This window comes from Propithecus coquereli, unplaced genomic scaffold (assembly GCF_000956105.1).
Source record: "Propithecus coquereli isolate 6110/MARCELLA unplaced genomic scaffold, Pcoq_1.0 Scaffold173, whole genome shotgun sequence".
Classification (NCBI taxonomy): domain Eukaryota; kingdom Metazoa; phylum Chordata; class Mammalia; order Primates; family Indriidae; genus Propithecus; species Propithecus coquereli.
In genome coordinates, this window is record NW_012141969.1 from 492980 (window position 1) to 506999 (window position 14020).

The 14020-nt window shown below is 38.8% G+C and overlaps 1 protein-coding gene across 1 annotated transcript in view; it reads right to left on the bottom strand.

Moving 5' to 3' along the window:
• Positions 1-5401: 5401 nt before the first annotated feature.
• Positions 5402-14020, bottom strand: part of ATP6AP2 (ATPase, H+ transporting, lysosomal accessory protein 2) — a 47549-nt gene continuing 38930 nt past the window's right edge. Inside the window, exons 4-7 of the mRNA XM_012642097.1 lie at positions 12731-12784; positions 11371-11520; positions 9968-10087; positions 5402-6480 (exon numbers count right to left, since the gene is read on the bottom strand). Of these exons, the coding sequence (XP_012497551.1) occupies positions 6286-6480; positions 9968-10087; positions 11371-11520; positions 12731-12784 (519 nt within the window). The 3' untranslated portion in view covers positions 5402-6285. The remainder of the gene's footprint in view (positions 6481-9967; positions 10088-11370; positions 11521-12730; positions 12785-14020) is intronic.

A 14020-nucleotide genomic window follows, 5' to 3' on the forward strand; every position in this document is an offset into this window, starting at 1 on the left:
CACCAACTAGAACTTTGCTTTACCTTGGTGTGATTTTTGGAAAAAAGAAAAACCTCTTTTCCATGATTAAAAAAAAAAAATTAGTTCTCTTCCATTGTTTTTCTTCAGGGATTCCAATTATATATATGTTGGAGTTTTCTTATGTATTTTCCGCCTCAACCACTTTTTCTCTGACCCTTTTTACTTATTTACCTGCTTTTCATTTTCTTTTTTTTTTTGCCCATCTTTATTCAGTGTCCTTTATTAAATCTTCATTTGAATCTCTTCTCCTGTGGGTGACATACTTTATTCATTTCTGAGATGGTTGTCTTTTCCTTTGACTGCAATTTCTTTTCTGAGTTCAATCAACTCCCATGCCCTTCAATCAACTCTCTACCTGCTTTTGGCCCATTTCCATTCTTGGTTTTTACATTTCTGATTTTAGGATTTTTATATTTAATTCAGTTTGGATTTTTATGTTAGAGTTTTCTTCTGCTTCATGGTTGGCTTTTATGGGGAGAACTTTCATTAGCAGATTCTTACTTTGTTTTCTTCTTAAAGTAGCTATGCATTGTTGATTGAATTTTTTCCCTACCCTTAGGCATTTTGTGGACAGAGTTTCTAGTTCCTAATAAATTGCATTCTCTTTTTCCCCTCAAAGAGGAAATAAGGTTGGTGCCAGACAGGGTGGGGTGGAGGGACAGGCAGGTGATCAGCAGGGACACTCTTTTATTTTTAATTTCAAATCCATGGTGGACCAGTATTTTTGTAAACTACAATAAAAATGAATTACACTGAAAATAAAAATTTTAAAATGACATAAAAACACAGGCCCAATTATTTTATTATATTTAACAGATAAGATTGTATTTTAAATAATCAGAAGAAACAAGAAAAAAATAAAAACTAGTCTTTGAAAGTATATATAGGAGATTAAGAGATAATCAGGGCCAGGCGCGGTGGCTCACGACTGTAATCCTAGCACTCTGGGAGGCCAAGGCAGGAAAATCGCTTGAGATCAGGAGTTTGGGACCAGCCTGAGCAATAGCAAGACCCTATCTCTACCAAAAATAGAAAAACTTAGCCAGGCGTGGTGGCGCATGCCTGTAGTCCCCCTACTGGGGAGGCTGAGGCAGGAGGATCACTTGAGCCCCAGGAGTTGGAGGTTGTAGTGAGCTAATGATGATACCACGGCACTATAGCTGGGGCAACAGAGTGACACTCTGTCTCCAAAAAATAAAAATAAAAAATCACTACTCATAACGTTGTCATTCCACAAATGTAATTAAAGTTATGAATCAAAGCAATTTCCCCATATGAAATGCCTATGTGCACACCTTGAATAAAAACTGCATATATCAAGAAAGTTTTTAATGTGACAAATGAGCTTGGTTGCTTGTTAACCTATCTAATTTAGGTTGGATTGTTGACAGCGCTACATGCAGGGGATGATATATAGCTAAAGTAGTTCTATGTTTTGTCTTAATAACATGTAGAGTAGAGACACTAGTCTCACAGAGGTATGTTGACAGGATGGAAGGAGATATTTTAAAGTAATTCACCAAGCTCAGGATATTCATTTTTAATTTTCATCCAAAATAAAAAGCAAGTGATGATTTATTCTCAAAATATGTCTTCAAACCTTTCTCCTGTTCCAACCATTTATGATGTAAAAGTTAGAGTTAAATATAAATTTTGGATTTTATATACTGTTGGGTAACAGTTGGCAAACTAACCTTAAAATATCTCCCATGATGACATGGTTTTGTTGTGCATGACTAGGTTGCAGGTTGTTCTATATGTGACTCACCATGCAAGCTTTGCAACACCCAAACTGGTCTGTACCTTGATCAATGAGATGAGTCCATTGATGTGTTTGGATATCACGGAATGTCAAATTGCTATAAAAATTTCTGAACACTGATCTCAATTTTTGTACTTATTACATGGCAGATTGGCAACAGTCTACATGCCATATTTTGAGTAGCACACTTGGTCCATTGGCAAGTTATTCCAACTCTTCTTCTATCTTCAGGGATAGAGGGGTTTCCGTGATGAGTGAGAAACTAGCTGAGGTGTTAGCTGAAGCTAAAGGGAACATTGAAGGAGTAGACCAAAAAAGTCATAAAATCTAATCATGGCCTTGTTGTTCTTTTGAAGTAACAAGGACATCTATCTACCCCAATTCTTTCCTCGTTTTGTCACATACATATTTATATATTCCAACTGACACCACTTTTTCTCTGCCCTCCTCCCAATCTCTCTCCTCATCACATAAAGGTTTGCTTGTGGTTAATTGAAAATTAGTCCATAGGCCAGGTGAGGTGGCTCATGCCTGTAATCCCAGCACTTTGGGAGGCTGGGGAGGGAGGATGGCTTAAGGCCAGGAGTTCAAGACCAGCCCGGGCAACATAGTGAGACCCTGTCTCTACAAAAATTTTTTAAAAAGTTTAGTCAATAAATATGTGGCGCCAGAAAGTAAAGAAGTGCTCAAAAAATAATGGGATGTGTCAGAAGGACACAGGAGCCAACTTAAAGGGGCTCCCAATGGCCAAATCTGGAACAACTGAGCAACAAAATAAATGATAGTAATAGATTATATTGCAGAGATTAAAACAAATATCCGTGAGTTTATGCTGATATAAATAATGGAATAAATGGGGAGAAGGAAAAGCTCTTCTTTACAGCAGAGCTCCAATTAATACGGAAGGAATGGTGGAAACAGAAAATCACCATTTATCAAATACCACAATAATGATTGTTCCAGGAAAAGAATTATCAATGGAAGCTAAAATTAATGGGTGAAAGTATGATAAAAACTGGGATATAAACAGTCTTAAAGTGTCTAATTACAAAGGAAAACAGTCACTTTATAGGGGAAAAACCCAGCAGATACCACCTTAACTAAAGTTAACATCACCGAAAGGGAGAAGTTGACATTATCTGCTTCCTGATAATGGACACACCACCACCACTTGAGTGGTATTCTTCCCAAAAATGCATAACCTGAATTTAATCATGAGCAAACATCAAACACCCAAATTGAGGAATAATCTGTAAAATAACTGGCCAATATTCTTCAAAAGTGAACTGTTGCAGATTAAAGGAAACTAAGGAAACATGACAAATGCAATGTGTGCTCCTGGACTGGATCCTGGTCTAGTAAAAGGACATTAGCAGGCCAGGCACTGTGGCTCATGCCTGTAATCCTAGCACTCTGGGAGGCCAAGGAAGAAGGATTGCTTGAGGCCAAGAGTTCGAGACCAGCCTCAGCAAGAGCGAGACCCTGTCTCTACTACAAATAGAAAAAATTAGCCGGGCATGGTGGTGCATGCCTGTAGTCCCAACTACTCGGGAGGCTGAGGCAGGAGGATGGCTTGAGCCCAGGAGTTTGAGGTTGCAGTGAGCTATGATGACACCGCTGCACTCTACCCAGGGCGACAGAGATAGACCCTGTCTCAAAAAAGAAAAAAAAAAGACATTAATAGACAATTGGCAAAATTTAACCAACATTTTCTCCTATTGCTTGCAAGCAAGAAACTGGCTAGTACATCCCAATGGCACAATCGTGGGTCCAAGCAGAGTTCCTTTAATTTAATACCATTATTATAGTTTATTAAGTATTCACTCACAAACCTTGTAACATGTTCCACCACTGAATGCTGATTTTCACAAACCTGGTATATTACCATCTCCATTATACAGATTAAGAACTTTGATTCAGAGAGATTAAGGGATTTGCCCAAGATTGTTCAGCTGGTAAGTGGTGAAGCAGTGAACTGAATTCATCTGTATGACGCTTGATGCATTTTCATCACAATGCTGCTTACTGATGGCCTTCTCTGACAAGTCTTTTTTTTCCCAAGAAACTACTGAATGTTCAGTCATTGTGTCATGGAAAGGCTAGAAATAACTACCTAAGTCCAAGGTTAGAAGGCTTAATGCCACTACATGACTCAGTAGGCATGGCCATTGACCCCAGTTCCTACATTGGCAATTGTTGGTTTTATCATCCATTAAAAAGTTATGGCTTCCATATTACTTGGTATCTAGGAAAATGGATTCAGATTATCATTCCTCCAAAAAAGATCTAGTCAAAGAAAATAAAAATCAATTCTACATTATTCCTAATAGAATTAGGCCATAAACAATATCTACCATATGGAATCTCAGATATTTTATAAGCTTAGTCTACCAATTCAGTGTAAAGTGATTGAGCTTTCTCTTTGCAATGTCAGTGGAATAGTCTGCTGCGAGACTGCCTTTCCTGCCTCTCACACAAATCTTGACACTGTGATTTATGTTCCTGAACAAATTAGACTTAAGAGCAAATCATCAGCAACAGGTATAATAATCTTGGCAGAACATTTATTTTAATTAATTGCCTTCTGCCTAACATAGATAGAAGGATGCTGATGCCATTTACCCTATAAGGATTAGTGCTATCGTGTAATTAATTTTTTTCTTCCCCTAGAACTTAAAGTCTCATCAGTTTTAAATTACAAAGGCATTGGTTTATTTCATATTTAATTATAACAATCTAACTTCTATGGCAATGTTTATAGAAGAAAGTTATGAAAGAAAAATGGATTCCAACTACTCTGTACCTTTATAGATTCTTGTTGCCTAAACATAGGCCCTGTTGGGTTCCATGTGGGTCAGAGTGGTAACTGTTTCAGGACTAGGCAGCTGAAAAACCCTCACTTCCAGAGACTTGGCAGGGAGAGGGGTAGAGGAGTGATTTTAGAAAAATGTAGTTTTTCTTCCTTGTGAAGTTGAGTATCAGCTTCCCCATTATTTATACTTCAGTGAGAAGCAAAAAGAAAACAATTTCTCTCCACTCTGGAGATTTAACACTGTAATTATCAAGGGCATCTTGCAACAAGTAGCAAAAAATGCAACTAAGTAGACTCCATCTTCTCAAACATGCCAAACTCAGTATTACTTAGAAATGATTTGATGATCTTTGGAAAGAAGAGGTAGAAAGAGCTAATACTAAACCTAAGGGGAGGTTCCCAGGGTCAGGGCTGCAACACTCATACTAAAATAATTTTGCTACATAATCATGAAATTAAAAATTCTAACACATTTTTTAAGAAATAAAATCATAACCATAAGCCTTTACCTTAGACAGTCCTTCACATTCTAACCAATTAGTTGCTTATACATCTTTAAAAATGTTTAGGAAAATTTAACCCTTTCCTACATAAAGTCAAGTGTAACTTTATCATACATGGTAATTAAATGCCCTCCTTATATTGTTACTGAATCTCAGGAGGCAGTGAGAATAAACGAATGTAAAAAAAAAAAAACCCAGCATGAATCCAATTAGTATAACGAAATAGCCAATCCTGATGAAATAAAAGCCTGTTTAGCTAGGTTTTTATAATATAAAATAGACTTAGTATTGAAACGACACAAATTTGGAATCATTGACTTTATTTGTCACTCTTTAAAGACATTGGTCCACTTCCACATGAAAAGTAGAATTCATCCACTTCCACTTAATATTCTATAGAATGAAGTTGTACCACAAACCATAGTAACCTACACAGGGAAAAAGTTACTGAAATAAAAATATTTTATATTCATGCCTCAAGATGTCCCCCAAAGATTTGTTTTTGTGTGTACAATTAAAAGCATCTATACTCCACAAAGCTAGTCTCTTCTTAGATCAATGTAGTATTTTTAATATCCATATTAGACCATATGGATCACCGGACTTGCAGAAGGTTAAAAAACAGCTATCCTCTGTCAATCGGATACAGTTCCAAAACTAAGCGATTGTGTAAGCACATCCATATTCTACGGCTGCTCTAAATTAAAAGCCTTTTTTCTTGTTTCAGAGATATTTACATCAAATTAAGACATTTACAAATGGTTCATAGTATACTACAGCCCAAATACAATTTTCACCTATCCTGTGTAAGGAAGTTAGGCATTCATAAGATTCTCTAATAAATTCAGTGCATTTTTCCAACATAAATAACACAAGCTATTCTAAGCGTTTTATATTTCTTTCAGTGCATATTTCCAAATTTATTAAATGGAATGAAATTGTTATTAAATGGCTATATCATAATATTTGAGCATATTATGGAATCTATATCACACAGTTCAATTCACATCAATACTATAATTCACTCTAAAAAAACATCACAGGCACACACAAAATAGAGAACAAAATTTGCTTTTTTTTCTTTATAAATTTAAAGTATACTATCTACTTTAAACCACACTAGGAGATATATTTTAATAAAACAGCCAAATTCGAAACTCCTTTTCTAAGTTTGGCATAAGGAAAGTTCAATCCATTCGAATCTTCTGGTTTGTCATCCTATAAATGATGCTATCATATCCAGGATCCATGTTCCAAATATTGTAAGAGGTGATAATCACAGCCAAGGCCAAGGCGATCATTATCCAAAGTACCATGTTGAAAACCACTGAATACTCAAAATTATACTTATATGCAAGGTTGTAGGGACTTGCTGTGTTTTTCTATAAAGAAGACAAGAAAGAAAAATGAAGAAGGAAGAATCTTAGGAAATTATCCCAGTTTAGTAGCTATGATTCATTTGTCTAACAAACATTTATTCCTAAGTGGAATAAGAGCTACTTATACTAGGAGAAACCAAGCCCTAAGAGGAGGCTTTGTGGAGCAGATACTTGGCACTGTTGGTAGAAGTAAAGACCAGTCCAGCTGCTTGAGAAAGTTTGGCAATACTTAAAAAAGTGAAGGTGTTCACATCCTGTGATCCAGTAAATCCGAGGGAAAATTTCCACATGTGTACCAAGAGACATGTACAAGAACCATCAACAGAATGGATAATTGTGGCATATCCATATGATGGAACGTACAGCAGTAAAATGACTGAACTACAGCTACGTTCATCAGCCTGAGTGAATCTTAAAAACAATACTGAGCAAACAACATAGAAAAATATATACAGTATGATTCTATTTATATAAAATTCAAATACAGGCAAAACCAAACAACATCATTTAAAGATAAATACATACGTAGTCAAACTAAAGAAAAACAAGGGAATATTAACATAATATTCAGGATAGCAATTACATCTGGATGGGGGAGGGTACAGGGATAAGATAGGGGAGCTTCAAAGGAACAAGTATTCTCTTAAGCTATATAGTATTGTTATTTTTATTCTTTTGTTTTTTTTTTTTTTTCTTTCTTTCCACTTGTCGCAGAGTGTCTTCCAATCACCAGCTACTGAGCAAGCTGGTAATGGAATGGGTACCTCTGCTAGGCTTGCTTTCCCTCCTGTTTCCGAAGCTGGTAGAATACTAGCCACTCTCCAGAAGCGATCCCAGGAGGTCTTTTTTTTTTTTTTTAAAGCCTACAGCACCCGGTATTCCCAGGCTGTCTCCCATTCAAGTACTAACCAGGCCTGACACTGCTTAGCTTCTGAGATCAGGCGCGTTCAGGGTGGTATGGCCATGGACTGTTTTCTTTTTTAAAGAGTCTTGCTCTGTCGCCCAGGCAGTGTGGTGGTGTGATCATAGTTCACTGCAACCTCAAACTCCTGGGCCCAAGCGATCCTCCCACCTCAGCCTCCCAAAGTGCTGGGATTATCGGCATGAGCCACTGTGCCAGGTTTATTTTTATTCTTTAAATAGTATTAAATGTTACATACTTATGTATGTATGAGCCACTTAATTTTTTTTAAACTTAAAGAGGAAAAACAAATGATGCTTAAGCCACGTCTTCAATCTTGAAGTTAAATCTGCCAGTCCTGGCAGGGGTGGAAGGGGAGGGTCGAATGCCGGCCTATGCAAAGGCATTGTTGAGAAACTGAATTCATTCGGCCAAAGGCATTGTTTGGGAAATTTCATTCTGGCTAGAAAATTTTAAAAGTAGGAAAATAGCAGGAGATGAAGCTAGAAGCAGGGAAGCTATTGAGAATTGGGACTTGAGCCTCTAGGCAATGAGACACTATTGACCAGTTTCAGGCAGGAAGTGAGTGATCAGGTTTGTCTTAAAAAGATAACTAACTGGGTGTGCTAGCTCATGTCTGTAATCCCAGCACTTTGGGGGGGCCCAGGCAGGGGGGCCCAGGAAGGAGGACCGCTTGAGGACAGGAGTTCAAGACCAGCCTGGCGACACAGTGAAACCTCATCTCTACAAAACACACACAAAATCTTAGTTGGGCCTCGTGGCGCACACCTCTAGTCCCAACTACTTGGGAGGCTAAAGATGGGAGGATCACTTGAGCCCAGGAGTTCGAGGTGACAGTGAGCTATGATCGCATCACTGCACTCCATCCTGGGTGACAGAGCAAGACTCTGTCTCCAAAAAGAAAACCCCAAAGCCTTGATGACAATGTGCAGGATGGATGTGGGAAGGGCCAGCCGGGAAGCAGGGAGACAGACAAGTTGGGAGGTGGTGGCAGAGTGGGGTGTGGTGCCTGGCAGTGAGGATGGAGAAGAGAATGTAACCTAGTTCTATTTGTCCCTACAGCCCTAGCACCTGGCATGTTGCCAGCACTCAGTAAACATTTTCTTAAACTCTTATCTCTCTCCTAAACTAGGGAAGATAGTGATTTCAACTGGAGGAGAGGATGGGTACACAGACACGTGTTTACCTGTGGGTAGCTTAGACACCCTGAAAGCCTCTTGGTAATGCAACTGGCAAATGTCCTTAGGGCAGCTTGCCTACTACATTCAGGTTGCTCTCCTTCATGTACTCTGTAAAAGAATTTCCCTTACTTTCTTTCTTTTTTCTTCTCAAGACAGGGTCTCACTCTATTGCCCGGAGTAGATAGAGTACAGTGTTATCGCATCATAGCTCACTGCAGCGCTCAAATGCCTAGGTTCAAGCGATCCTCCCACCTCAGCCTTCCAAGTAGCTCAGACTACAGGTGTACACCACCACGCCTGGCTAATTTTTCTATTTTTTGTAGAGACAGCGTCTCGCTGTGTTGCTCAGACTTGTCTTCAACTCCTGACCTCAGGTGATCCTCCCACCTCGGCCTCCCAGAGTGCTAGAATTACAGGCGTGAGCCACCGCACCCGGTCTCCCTTACTTTCTTGAGAGCTGAACTTTGCATTTTTTAAAAGGTGTTTATTTTAGATGTTTTATAGTGGGAAATTTTGGGGGGTTGTCTAGCCTGCCATGCTGTCTTAAACAGAGGTCCTTCTAGCCCAATTCAATTTAGGATGAAACAATCTCAAACCAGTCATCTCTTGACTATCTTAAATAGGCATTGGCTTCAACCTTACTCCAAGTCCCACACTTCCATCAGTAAAACTGAGGAGGGTGGGGGCTGCAAATGGGTCCAAAGGGGAGTGTATATAAATGACTAGGTATCTGACTCCTGCAAGTGACGAAGCCAACCGTTAAGTCATGTTCTTGGCCACATGACGTTATGGAGCATCTATACTACTCCTTTCCGTCACCCCCCCCCACCAAGTTTTCCTGCAGCTGTATGTATGTATATGTGCACGTACGTACACATACATGTTTTACCATGGCCAGCGACCTTGCCCTGAACTCTCGAAATGCTTAAAATCGAACTAAGATCCATACCAAAAAATTATTGAAGTAAATCAAAATTATAAAGAGGTATACATAGAGGACCCCAGAAAATGAGGTACTATGCCACAAAGACAGAGTCCCTCTACAAAAGCAGAGTCCACAAGATGAGAAAGCCACACCACTCCCTCCCATTAGCTTCTGATATCTCCTTGTATATACCAATATTTGAATTATCTTATTGGCTTTGACAGATTTACTTTTATCCCTAACTCAGATTCTTGCATTATCTGATTACAGCCCCAAAGAACTGAGTATCGCTGGCAAAACACACATACATACCTATGTGAATAATAAACCTATGTTTTAACTGAAACCATTTCTCAAATTTACTGACTGCTCATTCATGTCACCCACAGGTGATATAGGATTTCGTTTTCTAATAAAAAGTTAATTTTATAGTTTTAAAGCAGGATCTAAAAACATACTCACTGTTTGTTTTGTCTCAAGGATAGTCCTTGTCTTCCTCACAAGGGATGTGTCAAATGACTTGACAGTCACTAACTCTACCACTGCATTTCCACCATAAAGATTGTACATGTCATCTGCAAACTGAAAGTTAGTTATGAACATTATTATCAATCTCAAACACATACTTTTTTCATTTTTCAATCAACCGATAAAAATTGTCTATATTGTATACAACATATTCTGAAATATGTATACATTGTGGAATAGCTAAATCCACACTAATTAACATATGCGTTACTTTACTAATTTTTTGTGATGAGTCAAATACATATTAAAATTATTTGTAAAGCTTCTGTGCAGCTACAAGAACATACACTATGTCTCGAAATAGGCAAGTCTTAAAGGTTTATGTTAAAATGTTCAGAAAAGTGTTAAGCTTTAAACATATATTCAAATATTTAAAATACAATTACTTTAAGAAGAGACTGAATTTATCAGCATATAAATTGGGGGAAGGGAAGTTGGAAAGAAAAATGAAGAAATAATCACAAACGTCTACAAAGATTTAAATATGAGGCCTCACTGAAGAGTGGCAGGTGAACAACTTCAAGGGCAGAGGAGAACTAGCATTTATTATGCATCTACTAAATGTCTGGTACTGTGTTAGATGTTCTACTTCAATTATCTCGTAGTGTTTAATGGGTACAGAGTTTCAGTTTGGGAAGATGAAAAAGTTCTACAGGCCGGGCGTGGTGGCTCACGCCTGTAATCTTAGCACTCTGGGAGGCCGAGGCGGGTGGATCGCTCAAGGTCAGGAGTTCGAAACCAGCCTGAGCAAGAGCAAGACCCTGTCTCTACTAAAAATAGAAAGAAATTATTTGGACAACTAAAAATATATATAGAAAAAACTAGCCGGGCATGGTGGCGCATGTCTGTAGTCCCAGCTACTCGGGAGGCTGAGGCAGTAGGATCGCTCGAGCCCAGGAGTTCGAGGTTGCTGTGAGCTAGGCTGACGCCATGGCACTCTACTCCAGGCAACAGAGTGAGACTCTGTCTCAAAAAAAAAAAAAGAAAAAGTTCTACAGAAGAATGAAGGTGATGGTTGCACAACATGTCAACTTAATTCCACTGAACTATACACTTAAAAATGGTAAGTTTTATGTTATATATATTTTGCCACAATAATAACAAAAAAATACTGTGCTAGAGTTACCAGTCCTTTCCTAATGCTGCCCCTCCCAGCATTAGGAAGAGATATCCCAATATACACCTTTGACCTTATGCATGCTTGGCCACCATAATTAGAAGACCCTCAAAGAAGGCAAGCAAGACTTTAACCAACATTTCACAAAGCAGATTTTTCCATTAAGAGGCTGTAAGTGAAATGGTCATACTCCAATCTCTCATATCACATGGATATTTACCTTTTGCAGAGCATCAACAAGGATCTTAGAAGCATCTCTGAATTGTTCAGAGTCTTCTCCATAACGTTTCCCAATTTCATCCAAACCTGCTAGCTCCAGTGAATATAAATCAGGAGAATGATCCTTGGCTAGATGCTTATGACGAGACAACTTTGGAGAACAAACAAACAAAACGTAGCAGATAAAGTAAGATGTCAAACACAGCCAGTTTAAGTTTTATGCCTAACTAAACTAGGCTAAACATAACCATACCAATGTGCCCCATCATATAAATAGTCTAAAATGGTGGCAAATGGAACTACTTTAAATGGGAGCTTCTAATAAAACAAATCCAACACAAATCTCATTTTTAGGAGCAGTACGGGACTCCCTGAGTATTTGATAAAAGCTCTTAACAAAATTCTTTAATTTTAAAAACTCACATATGGGTCAGGGTATGAAAGAACAGCTGGTTGGACCGGTTTGATCCCAGGAATGCATGGGCCATCAGTGGTCAGAGAGTAGATACCTCCCATATGTCCTCCCAGACCACCTTACAGGCCCCCCTACACTTCCAGACTCCCCAAACCAATTCCTGCTGAAAAAGTTTGGGAAACAACTTCGGAAGACAGAAAACAGGTGAGAATTTCTATTTCAGTCACAAGGATGATTTTTTTTAACACATTAACTGCCATGTGAGTTGTCTTTAATGCACGCTAGTTTTGAGCCCGGGGCCTTATGAAGCACATGTAAATCACACATCTCTACCTTGGGAGCTGCATGAACTATTTTTCAAGTTGCATATAACTCTATAACTCACACATAGAAAACAATAAAAAATAACAAATTTTTTCATTAAATTAGAAAGGGTCATTTTGTTTTCAAAGTTTTTATTCTATTTTCATAATAAGACACTACTGGCCCCAAGGAAATTTTTTTTTTTTGGTGTGGCAGTTAATGTGTTAAAAATCATTCACCAGAAATATACCTTTCAGACAGATTTATTCCCTTCTTGACTTGGCTAATAGTATTATTAGTACAAACTGTTATTTCTATTTTATACTCAAAGATATAGATATAGAAATTAAGTCTTAATGTCTGATAAGAAATCAACAGCCAAGTTAGGACTACATCCAGGGTGTTCTTATTCCTAGGCTTGTCTTCTTAGAGGATATACTATCTCTCCAAAAAGTAAAAATGTAAACTAATTTGACTATGAGATGTGTTTAAAATTCCCAACACCACCATTAATTTCTCAGTTTTCATGGGATCATAAATCTAGGGCATACTTAATCAAACTATTCAAATGGCTTCACTATCATCCAAGGATTCTCTAGGAAGCGAAATAAATGGAACTGAAAAATTAGAGCATTCTACTTACCAAACTTGAAATATCATGTAGTACTTGTAGTTCAGAAAGAAAGAGCAAGTCAACCTTCAAAGAGCCAAAAGAAACGAGCATTCCTTTAAATGTGCATCAAAGATCTGTATTTGCCATTTACCAAGTAAAGGACAGGATATTACGAATGTCAATCACATAAGTGAATTTATATAATTTTCCTTCATTTGGTAGGTTCACTTCAATTGAAAATGCATATAACACATCGTTTCCTAGCAAAAAGGTGATGGACATTCCCTACCATAGTGACTACCACTAAATAGCTGCGTTTTTGATAAAAACCATGATAAAGGCCGGGTGCTGTGGCTCATGCCTGTGATCCTAGCACTCTGGGAGGCCAAGGTGGGAGGATAGCTTGAGCTCAGGAGTTCGAGACCAGCCTAAGCAAGAGAGAGACCCCATCTCTACTAAAAACAGAAAAAATTAGCCAGGCGTGGTGGTGCGTACCGGTAGTCCCAGCTACTTGGGAGGCTGAGGCAGGAGGATCGCTTGAACCCAGGAGTTTGAGGTTGCTGTGAGCTAGGATAACACCACGGCACTTGCCTGGGCAAAAGAGTGAGACTTTGTCTCAAAAACAAAAACAAAAACAAAAAACCACAATAAAGCATCCAAATTCTACAGTGGTTTTCCCTCAAGGCGTCAGGATATCCTAGCACAATGCAATGAGATCCTGCCAATGGCCCAGTTTGCTCACTTCCCTTGCACACTTTACATATAGGAGAATAAAGATAGTGGTCCTGGTCATCCATATGAGATAAAGACTGGTGAGGCTGCCACTAAGGTGGCATGCCATGTGGTTAAGAGGGTGCATGGGCAGGTGGTGAAGCTGAAAGACAAGAGTGAAAAGGACAGGAGGCACTGGACATGGTGGCTCACCCTGTAATCCCACACTTTGGGAAGCCAAGGTGGGAGGATCACTTGAGGTCAGGAGTTCAAGACCAGCCTGGCCAACATAACAAGACTCCATCTCTACAAAAAATTTTAAAAATCAGCCAGGCATGGTGGCATGCACCTGTAGTCCCAGCTACTCAGGAGGCTGAGGTAGGAGAATCGCTTAAGCCCAGGAGTTTGAGGCTGCGGTGAGCTATGATCACATCACTGCACTCCAGCTTGTGTGACACAGTGAGACCCCGTCTCTTTAAAAAAAAAAAAAAAAAGAAAAAGAAGGGGTGACTCCCTCCACTGTAGTATCTAGGGATGGATGAGGAAAAACGTGGCAACATGACAGCAGGGGCAGTGAACAATGGCTCCCACATTATCAGATCTACACAG